This window comes from Ogataea philodendri (assembly GCF_020536065.1).
Source record: "Ogataea philodendri strain CBS6075 chromosome Unknown scaffold5, whole genome shotgun sequence".
NCBI lineage: Eukaryota > Fungi > Ascomycota > Pichiomycetes > Pichiales > Pichiaceae > Ogataea > Ogataea philodendri.
Window position 1 is genome coordinate 273,398 of NW_025764134.1, and position 14,112 is coordinate 287,509.

General features: G+C 50.4%; 13 protein-coding genes across 13 annotated transcripts; 6 read left to right on the forward strand and 7 right to left on the reverse strand.

Moving 5' to 3' along the window:
- Positions 1-32: 32 nt before the first annotated feature.
- Positions 33-1,127, reverse strand: OGAPHI_006118 (uncharacterized protein; the record flags this gene model as incomplete). Its single annotated transcript, XM_046207374.1, has 1 exon — positions 33-1,127. The coding sequence occupies one exon, from the start codon at positions 1,125-1,127 to the stop codon at positions 33-35; it is 1,095 nt and encodes a 364-aa protein (XP_046059043.1).
- Positions 202-1,071, forward strand: OGAPHI_006119 (uncharacterized protein; the record flags this gene model as incomplete). The annotated part of the gene is made up of 1 exon (XM_046207375.1): positions 202-1,071. One exon carries the CDS (start codon positions 202-204, stop codon positions 1,069-1,071), a length of 870 nt encoding a protein of 289 aa, XP_046059044.1.
- A 302-nt stretch (positions 1,128-1,429) lies between the features above and the next one.
- On the reverse strand, positions 1,430-2,131 carry OGAPHI_006120 (uncharacterized protein; the record flags this gene model as incomplete). The annotated part of the gene is made up of 1 exon (XM_046207376.1): positions 1,430-2,131. The coding sequence occupies one exon, from the start codon at positions 2,129-2,131 to the stop codon at positions 1,430-1,432; it is 702 nt and encodes a 233-aa protein (XP_046059045.1).
- On the forward strand, positions 1,583-2,104 carry OGAPHI_006121 (uncharacterized protein; the record flags this gene model as incomplete). The annotated part of the gene is made up of 1 exon (XM_046207377.1): positions 1,583-2,104. One exon carries the CDS (start codon positions 1,583-1,585, stop codon positions 2,102-2,104), a length of 522 nt encoding a protein of 173 aa, XP_046059046.1.
- Positions 2,132-2,194: 63 nt separating the features above from the next.
- On the reverse strand, positions 2,195-2,992 carry OGAPHI_006122 (uncharacterized protein; the record flags this gene model as incomplete). Its single annotated transcript, XM_046207378.1, has 1 exon — positions 2,195-2,992. The coding sequence occupies one exon, from the start codon at positions 2,990-2,992 to the stop codon at positions 2,195-2,197; it is 798 nt and encodes a 265-aa protein (XP_046059047.1).
- On the forward strand, positions 2,223-4,817 carry OGAPHI_006123 (uncharacterized protein; the record flags this gene model as incomplete). Its single annotated transcript, XM_046207379.1, has 1 exon — positions 2,223-4,817. One exon carries the CDS (start codon positions 2,223-2,225, stop codon positions 4,815-4,817), a length of 2,595 nt encoding a protein of 864 aa, XP_046059048.1.
- Positions 3,554-3,925, reverse strand: OGAPHI_006124 (uncharacterized protein; the record flags this gene model as incomplete). The annotated part of the gene is made up of 1 exon (XM_046207380.1): positions 3,554-3,925. One exon carries the CDS (start codon positions 3,923-3,925, stop codon positions 3,554-3,556), a length of 372 nt encoding a protein of 123 aa, XP_046059049.1.
- Positions 4,818-4,876: 59 nt separating the features above from the next.
- OGAPHI_006125 (uncharacterized protein) lies at positions 4,877-7,435 on the forward strand (the record flags this gene model as incomplete). The annotated part of the gene is made up of 1 exon (XM_046207381.1): positions 4,877-7,435. One exon carries the CDS (start codon positions 4,877-4,879, stop codon positions 7,433-7,435), a length of 2,559 nt encoding a protein of 852 aa, XP_046059050.1.
- OGAPHI_006126 (uncharacterized protein) lies at positions 4,951-5,529 on the reverse strand (the record flags this gene model as incomplete). The annotated part of the gene is made up of 1 exon (XM_046207382.1): positions 4,951-5,529. One exon carries the CDS (start codon positions 5,527-5,529, stop codon positions 4,951-4,953), a length of 579 nt encoding a protein of 192 aa, XP_046059051.1.
- OGAPHI_006127 (uncharacterized protein) lies at positions 7,102-9,972 on the reverse strand (the record flags this gene model as incomplete). The annotated part of the gene is made up of 3 exons (XM_046207383.1): positions 7,102-7,395; positions 7,488-9,656; positions 9,943-9,972. 3 exons carry the CDS (start codon positions 9,970-9,972, stop codon positions 7,102-7,104), a joined length of 2,493 nt encoding a protein of 830 aa, XP_046059052.1.
- Positions 8,662-9,000, forward strand: OGAPHI_006128 (uncharacterized protein; the record flags this gene model as incomplete). The annotated part of the gene is made up of 1 exon (XM_046207385.1): positions 8,662-9,000. One exon carries the CDS (start codon positions 8,662-8,664, stop codon positions 8,998-9,000), a length of 339 nt encoding a protein of 112 aa, XP_046059053.1.
- A 355-nt stretch (positions 9,973-10,327) lies between the features above and the next one.
- OGAPHI_006129 (uncharacterized protein) lies at positions 10,328-14,020 on the reverse strand (the record flags this gene model as incomplete). Its single annotated transcript, XM_046207386.1, has 1 exon — positions 10,328-14,020. One exon carries the CDS (start codon positions 14,018-14,020, stop codon positions 10,328-10,330), a length of 3,693 nt encoding a protein of 1,230 aa, XP_046059054.1.
- On the forward strand, positions 12,852-13,706 carry OGAPHI_006130 (uncharacterized protein; the record flags this gene model as incomplete). The annotated part of the gene is made up of 2 exons (XM_046207387.1): positions 12,852-13,045; positions 13,568-13,706. 2 exons carry the CDS (start codon positions 12,852-12,854, stop codon positions 13,704-13,706), a joined length of 333 nt encoding a protein of 110 aa, XP_046059055.1.
- Positions 14,021-14,112: the final 92 nt, after the last annotated feature.

Genomic DNA, 14,112 nt, shown 5'->3' on the forward strand with positions numbered 1-14,112 from the left:
TTCTCCTGCAAAATTACCATTTATTAATCTACCTAGTCTTGGAACTTGTAGCTGCCGCTGGCCATGGTGATGGAGCCGCCGCGGTACGAGCCACGCTTCATTTTATTTTTGTTCTTGGTGAAGTCCTTGCCTCTAACGCGGCCGAGACGGTCGTTGGCCTGTTCACCCCAGGTGCCTGCTGCTCCCTTGTAGGTGTTGTCCATGAGGACGTGGTCCTCAAAGGCGACTTTTTCTCTGTCGATTCTGGAGAAGTGGTCGCGCTGGCCGGGACGGGGCTTCTCGACGGCGGCGGGGATCAGCGTGCGCGCGCTGGCGTCGGGCGAGGCTGGCTGCGATGCTGTGGTGGAGGACGAGGACGAGGGTGGCTCGAGCTGCGGCTTCTTCGAGCCCGCGCGGTCGAACGACGCCTTCCGTTTGGCAGGTTCGGAGGAGGAGGAGGAGGAGGAGGAGTCTGAGCCAGAATCAGAAGACTCATCTGAGCTGGAGTCTGAGCTGGAGTCTGAGCTGGAACCTGAGCTGGAACCTGAGGAGCTGTCACTGTCACTGTCAGAATCCTCAGAGCTATCGCTGTCCGAGCTGGAGCTGTCCGAGCTATCGCTGCTAGAACTGTCGCTGTCTGAACTGTCGCTGTCTGAACCCTCACTGCTGGAACCCTCACTGCTGGAGCTGGAGCTGTCAGAGCTGGAGCTCTCGCTGTCGCTGTCAGAGTCGCTCGAACTGTCGCTGTCCGAACTGTCGCTGTCAGAGCTGGAGCTGCTGTCCTCGTTCTCGCTGCCCTTCTCGCTCTCTGGCTCCTTCTTGGCGTCCTCCTCGGAATCTGACGAGTCGGAGTCTGACGAGTCTGACGAGTCTGAGGAACTCGAGTCAGAAGAGCTCGAATCACTATCACTATCGCTCTCACTCTCACTCTCGCTCTCACTTCCACTCTCACTTCCACTCTCACTTCCACTCTCACTTCCACTCTTGGGCTCTCCCTCACTCTCGCTCACCCACTTCTCCTCCAGCTGTCCCTCGACCTCGCTGATTTTTTCTCCGGCTTCGCGCCGCAGAGCTTTCTCTGCTTTGACGTAGCCGTGGCGCTTAAGGAAGTCTGCGACATAAGACACGATCTCTTCGTGGGAGGCCATTGATAAAATAAAATTTGAAAAATTTCCTCAATTGCACACGACCTGTCAAATAGCAGCAGCAGCGGCAACCTGGCTGGGAAAACCGGGCAGTTGACACCAAAAACGTGACAGATGGTGTGCCAGTAGTTTGTGTGAGTCAACCGCTTGTTATTTGACTATTTCACCGATCGGCTGGAGCTATCTCCTTACTAAATATTTATAATCAGTATAATTAAATATAGCTACCTACTAAAGACGTTCATTCGCCCAAACGGCAGTTCTAGTTTCCCGGTTTGACTAGTTGTCCCAATAGTCCTACGTTTTTAACCCAGCTCATCACACGCATCCTGTTGCTTCCCTCCCTCCTTCATGCTGCTGCCCTCCCTTGCTGCTTCCCTCCTGCTCCCGCCACACAAAAATTGTCGTGGCCCCCTGACACCAAGTACCAAAAAAACCCATCTACGATTTGTTTTGCCATGACCGAAAGAAAGATCATAATCATCACTTCCGACGGCGACAAGTTCCCTGTGGAGCGCAAGGTCGCCGAAAAAAGTATCCTCATCAAGAATATGCTGAAAAACCTGCTGCCTGCAGACGACGAGGAAGAGGACGACGAGGACGCCGACGAGCCAATCGAGGTGCCTACACAGAACGTCCGGTCTGCTGTGATGAAGAACATTCTGGAATGGTGCGACCACTACAAAGACTACAACTTCCCAGACGACGAGCAGGACGACGACTCCAAGAAGAGCGCCCCGATCGACGCCTGGGACAAGAACTTCCTTAACGTGGACCAGGAAATGCTGTACGAGATCATCCTCGCAGCCAATTACCTCAACATCAAGCCGCTGCTCAACGCCGGCTGCAAAGTCGTTGCTGAGATGATCCGCGGCAAGTCGCCTGAAGAGATCCGCAAAACGTTCAACATCGTCAACGACTTCACTCCTGAGGAAGAAGCCGCCATCAGACGCGAGAACGAGTGGGCCGAAGACCGCTAAGTCGCCACACCCCGTCCATACCATCATAACAGCCCTGTTGCTGATGCTTTCCCTATCTTATCTCTGTAGAATTTCGGCATGTCCCCGGAACTAAAATTTTAATCTCCAAACTTCATGGATGCCTTCTGACACTTCCAAGTCTGCGTCCCGCGGAGCCAGTTTCCGACTCAAGTCGCTGCTCAAAAACAGAAAGAGCCAGTCGTCTGTGTCTAGCTCCGCCTCCACCCCCAGCAGGGCGTCCAAACAGGTCCCCCGTATAGATACCACCTCCACCAGCTCGTCCATTGCTCTGCCTTCAATTTCCCCCGTCGTGCCCAACGACTCCATTTCTCGCATCAAGTCCAAGATCCGCGAACACACTCGCCACGACAGCGACGACGACGAGTTCGACGGCGTGGATATTGCCTCCTCCAGAAGCTTGCTGCCTCCTCCCACCCAGCCAAAACAGCCGCAGGACCCGGCAGACTCGGTCGAGTCCACCCACTCGTCCCACAGAGACAGGAACGGAGGGGGGTTGCTCACCAGCATCATGAACTCGTTCAATTTGCGCTCCCAAACGAGTTTGCCTGACCCACCTCCTGTAGAGGAACCCCAGCCGCAGTCGCCCGAGCACACCCAGTCCCCCGCCGAGAACATCGAGTTCAAGCCCGTCAAGACCTCCATTCTCACCACGCTCGGCCAGGGCGCCCTGTCGTTGGACCAATTCCCCAAACCAGACGACCTCATAGAATTCCACGACACCCCGTTTTCCGGACTAAATAGCGGGAGCACCAGGCGCACCGCCTCCAACACCATCGTGGACCCGGCCACGTCCGTGTCGCAGATCTCGTCCCCCAACACAAACACCCCCACCGAGGAGCCCCGTCTCGAGCGCATTTTGTCCGGCATCTCCAAAAGAGCTCTCTCGCCCAACCCGGTGTCCAAGTCGTCCAGCGCCACAGCACTCTACCCGCCGTCCAACAACACCAGTTTTGTGGACGACGAGGGCTCCACATACGCCAAACGGCCCCGGCTCCGCGACAAGCGCAACAGCACCACCCAAGATACTTTGCAACTGAGTAGACACACAACTACAGTGACAGATATCGACCAGGAACTCAATGCCAGACGCGAGAAGCTGGCCGAGCAGCTCGGAATCAAGCTACCCAGTCAGAAACGTCAGGACTCGTTCCACCAGATGTTCCCCGAGATCCCTTCCAACGAGCTATTTATTGAAGATTACACCTGTGCGTACAGAAAAGACGTTCTTATTCACGGAAGAATGTACGTCAGCGAGAATCATATCAGTTTCCACTCGAATCTGATCGGATTGATCACCCACATCACCGTGACGTTGAATAAAGTGCTGATGATCAAGAAGAAAAAAACCGTGGGGATCCCAAACGCTTTAGAATTCACCACCTTGCACGACAAGTACACGTTTGCATCGTTCATCTCAAGAGACTCTACCTACGAGCTTCTGGTGAAGATCTGGTCGTCGATTTTGTCCGGGTCGAACCTTAACACGGTGGACCTAGACGTTGACTCCGAGGCCGATACTGACGACCCCGAGTCTGAGGAGTCGGATGACGGCGACGATTCCAAGCTAAAGAACGGTGCAGCCCCAAATAAGAGTCTCCGTCTGGAGAAAGAGATGTCCAACGACTCTGACTCTGACACTGACGTCTCAGACAAGGAGAACATGATCAAGGACGACGACGAGGTGGAGACTCGCAACCGGAGCGAGAGCCACACGTTCAGAGGCATCCCGTTCGACGGCCCGCTCGAACACGACCCCTCGAGCAACCCGTACGTGTCCGAGCCGGGCGACGTCGAGATCATCAACGAGGTGATTGCTGCTCCTGTTGGTGCGGTTTTTTACTTGCTCTTTGGCAGCGATACGCAGTTTCTTAAGTCCGTGCTCAAGACGCAGAAAAATACAGACATCTCGGAGATCGGTGCGTTCGACGAGACAACGAAGAAACGGTCGTATTCCTACACCAAGCCTCTGAATGGGCCTGTTGGCCCCAAACAGACCAAATGTAACGTTGTTGAGGAGATCGAGAAAAACGATTTCCAGTCCAGTTGTCTAGTGACCCAGATAACGGACACCCCAGACGTTCCATCGGGCAACTCGTTCAAAGTGAAGACGCGGATCTACCTGAGCTGGGCCGCCCGCAACAGCACCAAGATGTACATTGTCACGTCTGTGATCTGGACAGCCAAGTCCTGGATCAAGGGAGCTGTCGAGAAGGGCACGATTTCCGGCCAGAAAGAGTCTCTGGGAATTCTGGTCAAAGAGGTCAAGGCCCGCGTGGAGTCTGGCCGGCCAGTGACGGTTTCCATGAAAAAAAGCAAGTCTGCTACCAAAAAGAAGCGCAGACAGGTGGAGGAGCGCGAAGAGATCCCAGTCACTGCGCAGCCAGCGCCGCCGCCTTCTTTGCAATCAACACTTCTCGGCTACGTTTCGCAGGTCGACGTCAAAACAGGACTATTATTATTGCTGGTTTTCATCATGATCTGGGACAAGCTCACCAGACCGGCTGTCAGCTACACCCGGGGCGTTTCTGACGAGACTCTGATGGCCAGCGAGGCGCATCTGTGGGACTGGATCGACCAGCGCCACCAGGGCAACTCAAACACGGCGTCTGCCGCGCTCAGCTCGCAGCAACTCAACGAGGTGATCCGCGTGATGGAAAAACGTCTGGACGGCCTTAAAAACGCTGCCAGATAATTGTATAAAAGTATTTCAGGCTGTGCTTGAAGACTAAAAAAAAGATAATTTAATTACTAATGGCGGGAGAGTCTGAAGTTTACGACGAAGATGATATCTTTGACTCTGACGACTCGTACTCGTCGGCTTCCGACTACGAGTTGAGTAAGCAGACGATGCGGTCCAAGAAGAAGGACCTCCAGCTCGAGAAGAAGGCCCAGGAGGCGAAAGAGGCAATGCGCAATATCAAGAGAACAAAGGGCGACATCAAGTTTGACGAGTCCGAGCTCGTGACGATCTCGCTTAGCAGACCGCCAGACTTTGTTCCGGACTCTGTTTCGTCGGTTTTCGGCAAGGCAGACTTCTCGTACCTGAAATTGAAGCCAGACCACGCTGCCAGACCCATCTGGATCAGTCCCCTGGACGGCAAAATATTTCTCGAGAGTTTGTCGCCATTGTCGGAACAGGCACAGGATTTCCTGGTGACCATCGCTGAGCCTGTCAGTCGGCCGAGCTTCATCCACGAATACCGCATCACCACGCATTCTCTGTACGCTGCTGTTTCTGTTGGTCTCGAGACAGACGATATTATTTCTGTGCTGAGTAGACTGTCCAAGGTGCCGTTGGCCTCGTCGGTGGTCAATTTCATCAAACAGGCGACTGTCTCGTACGGTAAGGTGAAGCTGGTTTTGAAACACAACAGATACTTTGTGGAGAGTCCACAGGCGGACATTTTGCAGATGTTACTGAAAGACGAGGTGATTGGAAAATTGCGGATCCAGAGCAGTGAAACGATAACCACAACAAGCGACGGACTCGTGATCACCAAGTCTGCACAGAAGGGCGACCTGGTGATCCCCGGAACAGAACAGAGCAAAAAGAAGCGCGACGAAGAATCAAAGGCTGTTGAGGCCCAGCCCGACCAAACAGACAAGCCAGCAGCAGCCGATGACGCTGCTCAGCAGGAAAACCTCGAGGACATCTTTGCCACTGTCATTGGAGATGCTGGCGAGGAGGAGGACGACGACACGGTGCACTCGTTTGAGATCGCACACGAGTCTGTTGAGATCGTCAAAAAACGGTGTCAGGAGATCGATTATCCGATGCTGGAAGAGTACGATTTCAGAAACGACACACAGAATCCAGACCTCGAGATCGACCTGAAGCCGTCCACGCAGATCAGACCGTACCAGGAGAAATCGCTGAGTAAGATGTTTGGTAACGGCCGTGCGCGGTCGGGGATCATTGTGCTTCCCTGCGGAGCTGGTAAGACTCTTGTCGGTATCACTGCTGCGTGCACGATCAGAAAGTCGGTGATTGTTCTGTGCACATCGTCTGTTTCGGTGATGCAATGGCGACAGCAGTTTTTGCAGTGGTGTACGATCCAGCCGGAGAACGTTGCTGTGTTCACTTCCGAAAACAAGGAGATGTTCACTGGCGATGCCGGACTGGTTGTTTCCACGTACTCGATGGTTGCCAACACCAGAAACCGGTCCTACGACGCACAGAAGGTGATGGACTTCTTGACCTCGCGCGAGTGGGGATTCATCATTCTGGACGAGGTGCACGTTGTTCCTGCGGCGATGTTCCGTCGTGTTGTGACGACAATTGCCGCGCACGCCAAGCTCGGTCTGACGGCCACACTGGTGCGTGAGGACGAAAAGATTTCGGACCTGAACTTCCTGATCGGCCCCAAGCTGTACGAGGCCAACTGGATGGAGCTCTCGCAGAAGGGCCACATCGCCAACGTCCAGTGTGCCGAGGTCTGGTGTCCGATGACGTCCGAGTTCTATCAGGAGTACTTGAGAGAGAGCGCGCGCAAGAGAATGCTTCTGTACATCATGAACCCTACCAAGTTCCAAGCGTGCCAGTTTTTGATCCACTACCACGAGAAGCGTGGCGACAAGATCATCGTTTTCTCCGACAACGTTTATGCTTTACAGGAGTACGCCTTGAAGCTCGGCAAGCCGTTTATCTATGGATCCACTCCCCAACAGGAACGGATGAACATTTTGCAGAACTTCCAGCACAATGAGCAGGTGAACACGATTTTCTTGTCAAAAGTCGGAGACACCTCGATCGACCTGCCCGAGGCTACCTGCCTGATCCAGATCTCGTCGCATTACGGGTCCCGGAGACAGGAGGCCCAGCGACTGGGCCGGATTTTGCGTGCCAAGCGGAGAAACGACGAGGGATTCAACGCTTTCTTCTACAGTCTGGTCTCCAAAGACACTCAGGAGATGTACTACTCGACGAAAAGACAAGCATTTTTGGTGGACCAGGGATACGCGTTCAAGATCATCACTCATTTGCATGGAATGGAGAATCTGCCAAACCTGGCGTACTCGTCGGCCAAAGAGCGCCGTGAACTGCTCCAGGAAGTTCTGCTGAAGAACGAGGACGTTGCCGGAATCGAGCTGGGTGAGGACTCAGAAAACCTGATCGGCAACGGGGTGTCCAAGAAGATGAAGAACACCTCCAGAGCAGTCAAGAACCAGGGATCTCTGGCTGGTTTGGCTGGAGGAGAAGACATGGCGTACGTGGAATACTCCAAGAGCAAGGCCAAAGAAGTGGCCCACCATCCGTTCTTCCAAAGAAACTATTACAAAAAGAATAAGAGAAAGAAGCAGAATCAATAATTTGGTACGTACCGGTCCACTGGTTCCTAATATACAATAAATTATCTCACACGTACTTGATCTTGTTGAGCTCGATGTGTTCCTGGTACTCGTTGACGATCTTGGAGTTCATGGACTCCAGCTCCGCGGTGATGTCGTTCTTGAAATTGAGCGTGTGGTTCATACAGTCGCCGATCCGGTGGAAGAACGTGAAATATTGGTACTTCAGGTCGCTCTTGAACCCGTCGAGCTCTGACTTGGCCTTGAAATGACGTGCCTCTGCTGCCTTGCGGTCTGCTAGCATGCGTTTCTGCAGATTGCGGATCGTCGTTTGGTCGGCCTCCACCTCCGAGTCCTTGCTCGAGAGCTCGAACTCAAGCTGTTCCTTGGTGTCCTTGTCGATGGCCTGGAAGTTGGCAAGCTCCGACTCCAGGTCGTGGATCGTGTACTCCTTCGACGTCACCTCCTGCTGCTGGTTGTCCAGCTGCTCATGGAGCTTGATCAGCGTGTCCTGGTTCTTCCGGTGCGCCTCCACAAGATCGTACTTAAGCACAGTCAGGTTCGTTCTGATGTTGAGCTCCTTCAGTTGCGGAATGATCTCGTCGGGCTTCTTGCCCAGCTTTGAGTCGTTGTTGATCACCTCCTCCGTGAACCCGGTGATCGTGATCTGAGGAAGCTCCTTGAACGTGATCGAGTGAAGCAGGTTGTACATGTAGGAATTGTATGAATCGATCAGTTTTTCAAGTCCCTCGTAGGCTTTTTTCAAACTCATAAACTTCTCGTTCACCGTCTTTTGCACAGAATTGCTCTTGTCCACCACAGAATCGATGTCCTTGGCCAGCTGTGCTCTCTCGCGATGCATCATCTCGATCGTCTGGACAGTGAAATTGCGCGAATTAAGGTTTGTGAGAATGTGTGCTTTCGACTCCTCTGCTTTGGAAAGCTTCTCCTTGATGGTCTCAATGTCTTTCTCGATCTTGAGGATCGTCGTTGGCCACTTGAGCTTCTTTTGCATCTGTGCGTCAATGAAAGCCTTGTACCTGGAAACGTCCAGTTCCAGCAATCTTGATTTTTCGTGATTGGCATGGATTTTTTCGCTCTGAACAGACAATTCCTCAACCTGAGCGTTCAGCTGCTGGTTGTCCTCATTAAGCGATCCAAGTCTCTGTGTAACTTCCTTCATGTATCCGTGGTATTCTTTCTCCATTTCTCTAAAATAGTTGTCAAAGTTGGCTCCTCCAGTAGACATGTACATCTTGTACGACTTGAGAGCGTATTTGGTGAACAATTTATCAACAAGGTCCTGTTCTTTCAACACCACCGAGTCGTTGAACGACTCGTCATACAAAACAGAGTTGTTCTGCGGCAGACTTTGGATCTCCTGGAAGTTATCGAGCTCGATGTTGTCCAGATCAAAGCTCTCGCTCACGAGCTGTTTCATCCAGTACAACATTCCAAGGAAAATGTGCCAGTTGGAGCCACCAACAGCGCTGATCTGCGACTTGTTGATGGTATCCAAATACGGATATTCCAGAAATTTCAACAACGAGTACACCTCTTGCTCGATGGATCTGAAAAACTTGTAGCCAGGATCAATTTTCTTGTACAGCCATTGGAACATCAACACAAAGTCCTTTTGAGTAGGGTTTTTCAAGGTTTTGTTCGTGAGTGGGTGTTTCATCTCGATATCAAACTTGTTGGTGGACAAAAATGAGTACAGTTCCTGTTGCATTTTCATTTGGAAAGTACGGTCCCGCAAAGGTCTTGGGTCTTTTGGAGTGGTGGACGTAAGATAATTTGCGCCTGGGGTGTTCATCACCGAGTTCTCAAATAGTCTTCCATTTGACGAAGGCGGCAACGGAGCCTGTGCCATGGATTTGCGTCTGTTTACACTTCCTGGAACCTGATGTCCTGTTCTGGTTATGGATCTCTGCACCAAATCTTGCACAGAAGGAGCGTGTTGGGACAGTCCAAAAGAGCTCTGTCTTTTATGGACACCGGGCTGGTTCAGCAATCTAGGAGCTCCAATGTTGACATTTTTTGGTAACAAACTGAGTCTTTTGCGTTTGATTGACGATCCACTAGGGATATTTGTATCTAAAGCGGACAAAATGTTTGTTGTACCGTTAAAATATTGACCAGTTGGTTGTTGGCTGTAATTTGTCGAGAACGACTGTCTTTTTTTCGGAACCGATGATTCCAAATGATAATCAGACATGACAAACGCGACAGACGGGAACTTCTGTGGTATTTATAATAATTCGGGACGAAGAAAGAAGTTTGTTTATGTTTATGTTTTGTTTTGGTTTGAGATTTGGACTAATAGTTTTGGGCGCTGACATAAGCAGACTTTTAATTTTTTTTGAGCACTTGAAAAAACTCCATCTTTATATTTCTTTATTATGGCTATTGGACAACTCCCCAAGAAGCCGAAGCTGGTAAGTTCCAACAGACCCCAAATACTAACTCCAGGCCAACCTCATAAATTTCCGCGTCCGCGTGACAACTTTAGACACCTCGCAATTTACAGGAACGCTTCTGTCGTTCGACTCGCACATGAATCTTGTTTTAGCAGATGCTGAGGAGTTTCGGCTCACGAAACGGTCTCAGAAACAGCTTCGCGCGCAAAAGTCCGCCGTGGTGGACGAATCCAACATTCAGGAAGAGAAACGACTGCTTGGGCTGGTGATTTTGCGTGGAGAAACGGTGATTTCCGTGGTGGTTGAAGCAAAGCCAAACGTGACAGACTCCAAGCCAGCACTACGTCTCAACAAAGGAAAAGGTACAATTAAACCATTGAAAACGCTAGACGGTGCTAAAACCGTCCGCCCAGCAGGAGTGACAAAACCACGCGGTTTCAAGCGCAAATGATTATTTGATGTCATATGTAAAAGTATTAATGCTCTATGTGAATTACAAGTATAACGAGGCACAGAACACAATGTCTCTTTTAATTTTCTCCTGTGCCTCGCCCATCTTCAAATGCAGCTCCGAGTCTCCCACGATCAGCGCACAGTTCATCACCACGCGGCAAACCTCGTCCAATCTGGTGATCACCCTCACAATCGTACCTTCTGCTTCGTTTTCTTGGTTGCTCAGCTCCATGATGTCTTTGAACGACTGGCCTCTGGCCCATTCGTAAACAACGTTCACAAGACCAAACCGGTTGTTCTCCAAGAACTGTTCTTCTTCCGAGGTCAGAATGATCTTGTTATCGTTGGAAACCTGCATCACCTGCTCCACAATCTCCACAATCTTGTCCTTTCCTGTCTCCAGACGCGGAGTGCACAGCGGAGCCGGGCCATCGTCGTTGGCCCGTTTTCCGTCGTATACAAAACACGACAACAGTGCCACAATCTCCTCGCTCGTGAAACTGCCCAAAATATTCGCAAACACAAGCTCAGTGACAATCAGTTCAAACCCAAAGTTGATCTCGCACGCAACACGTCCCTTCAGAGTCACCGTCAGCTGCTCTGTTACAAATTCCAGCTGTCTCAACACCTCAAGACGCTGTTCGTAGTCCGGCAACAATTCCAGATTCTCCTCGCTCATCATACTCTTTAATGACTCAATCCGTAGTTCAACGTTCTTGCGCTCCATAAACTCAGGATACTCTTTCTCCAACAAGGAGTCAAAACCTTCGTCTGCAAAACAGTTCATCACCGTGTCGCGAAGCTCATCGATCCGGGTCAGAATCTCAATCATCTGCGGGTTCTGGAAAGCCGTCCAGTCCAATTCAGACCATTTACGCTGGTAGATCAAAAGCTGGGACATTTCTGCTTTGAACTCGTCAATGCTCTTTTGGTCCTTGTTGATCACACCGTTGATGTAAGAACGCACAAAGTACGAGCCAACAAACTCGATACACGAGAGCGGTAGCTCAATAAACTTGAAGTTCTGTCCAAGCTTCCATTTGCTGAAAAACTTGGCAACATAAGATTGTCCAAAATTGGTGGTGAAGACGCAGTTGTATTGGTTCTTCGACGAATGCGAGACATCAAACGTCAACAAGGTGATCTTGTCGTCTCCATTGCTCCATCTGGCAGTGACTGCGGGATACGAAATCTTGGTTTCCGGGTCTCTGTAAACAACAACTCTTCCAACTTTGAGTCTTTTCTGGTAGTACAACAACTTCATACTTTCCTCCACTAGCTGGCCATACTGCTGCTGCATTTCGTCCATGGTGTTGTAAAAAAGATTCAGCTTCTCAGCGTCTTCCTCGGAGATGGACTGTTTTTTGGTTTCCTTGAGCTGTTTCTCCAGCTTCGTAACTTCAATCTCATGCTCTGGGAACAGCGATTGCGTGGTGTTTTCTCCAAAAGACCGTTTAATCATCTCCTCCACTCTAAGAGCCTCAATACGAAGCAGGTTCAAAATCATGTTGTAAGTCAATCTGAATTTGGATGACAGTTTGGTAGCTGTTCCCAAAGTGACTTCTTTAAATGCAAACTCTTCCAGTGGTTGGTTATAAGCCATCACAATAACTGTTCCTGTAGAGTCCAAACCTCTACGTCCAGCACGGCCGGACATCTGGGTGAACTCACCAGGAAGCAGATTTCTGTAACCCGTACCGTCGTGTTTTCTCAGTTCACTGAAGACGACAGTTCTGGTTGGCAAGTTCAGTCCCATGGCAAAAGTCTCGGTCGCAAACAGCACCTTGATGAGAGTTTTGGAGAAAAGAATTTCAATAATCTCTTTCACAATTGGTAGCAAGCCACCATGATGGACAGCAATACCTCTCGAAAGCATCTCTCTAATCTTCAGAATCTGAGGCAATTCTCTGTCCTCTTTCTTCAACCGCGAAACAGCTTTATCAATGAACATGTGGATCTGAGATGCTTCTTTGGAAGTACAGAAGTTGACTCCACGTAAAGTGTCTGCGTACTCTTCGCACCGTTTCTTGGAGAACACAAAGATCACCGCAGGCATCAGATTTTTCTTCTGAAGGAATGTCACCAGATTGTTCCACGAGTTTTTATTAGGACCGTCTCTTTTGAACATTCGTCCAGAGACCGAAGAAGCTCCACCACGGCTACCACCACGGCCGCCGCGATTTCCTCCTCTAGTACCTCCACGAGCGACCGCACCGCCTCGACCAGCGGACTTTCCATTGTTGGATTCGGGTATATCTTTCTTTTTGATGAGTTTATCTTCGTGAGCTTTAAAGTTCTTCTGTTGGAAGTTTCCAGCGGAATCAATCAGCTTGAAAATATCGTCCTTAGCCCAGGCAAAGATCTCCAGAGGAACAGGTCTTTTGGAGGTGGAAATGACATAGATATCCTTTTGACGAGTTCTTCCGACCCACGAAGCAAACTCGTATGTGTTTGGAACGGTGGCAGAAAGAAGAACAACCTTGATATGTTCTGGAAGCATGATAATAACCTCTTCCCAAACAACACCTCTCTCCACGTCGTTCACGTAATGCACTTCGTCGAAAATGACAAACTCCACGTCTCTGATCAAGTCGGCTCCTCTATATAACATGGACCGCAAGATCTCGGTGGTCATGATTAGACAGTTCGCTTCTGGGTTGATCTGGACGTCTCCTGTGATCACACCCACGTCCAAGTCTTTGAAAGTTTCTTTGAAATCTCTGAACTTTTGGTTACTCAGAGCTTTGATTGGCGAAGTGTAGATCGTCTTTGTCATGTTTCTATTAGACAAGGCGATTGCGTACTCTGCCACCACCGTTTTTCCGGCAGATGTATGTGCAGCAACAAACACAGAATCGTTTTTCTCGAGATGGTAGACTGCTTCTTTCTGAAAAGTATCGAGCTCGAAAGGCCAGGTCCGTGCTGGATTGGGCACCAGCTCGTCGAAGTTTGCGATCGTGTGGTTAACGTCCACCACATGGGCCCACTCACGTTTGGGAGGAGCGGCCTTCTTCTTCTTGGACGGTCTGGAAAGCATGGCAGCTGGGATGAATTTCGAGATCTCATCCTCCACGTCGGGGATAATCTCGAACTGATCTTCTTCCTGCTGGATTTCTCCGCGATCATCGTGCTGCGTTCTCTGTTCCAACTCGGAAAGATCTGTGTGTAAATTGTTGGAAACAGAGAGTCCCCGGCTCATTCCCTGAGGGATGTCGAGCAGGCCGTTTTCGTCTCGATGAAGGAACTTTGTGGAATCATTTTGTTCGTCGTTTGGGCCGAGTCCGCCAGGTTGGAACGGCAGAAACCCGGAATTACCCATCACGGCGTCGTCTTTACCACCAAACTTTCTGTTCACGGAGAGAGACGTTGCTGCCGAGTTTCCGGCGTCTAAAATGGATCTATCGAAAGTCTCTTTGTAGGAAACAATAGATCCAGCAATTCCACTGCGTTGGAACCTCAATTTTGTTCTTTTAACTGTAGCAGGCAATGTTATCATAGAACGATAGAACCGCTCTCGATCCCTCGATACCACTTCTGGAACCTGCTGGAAAGTGTCTAACAGGTCCCATGGTAGCTCGCTTGTCGGAGAAAGATGGTTTGCTCTAATTTCGTCCAAAACCTGACTCTCATCCAGTTCTGCAGGTAACGACGAGGTGACGGTGGCAGGATCAAGTTCCACAGAGGACACACTGTCGAGTTTCAGTTCACGAAGAACATCGGCTAGCTGAGTCATCGACAAACACTTATTAAGAAGTTGTGTTCACCAAGTTATTTGTAGCCTACGGTGTCTGCCAATAAACAAGATTTCCTGAGTATTTATTTTAC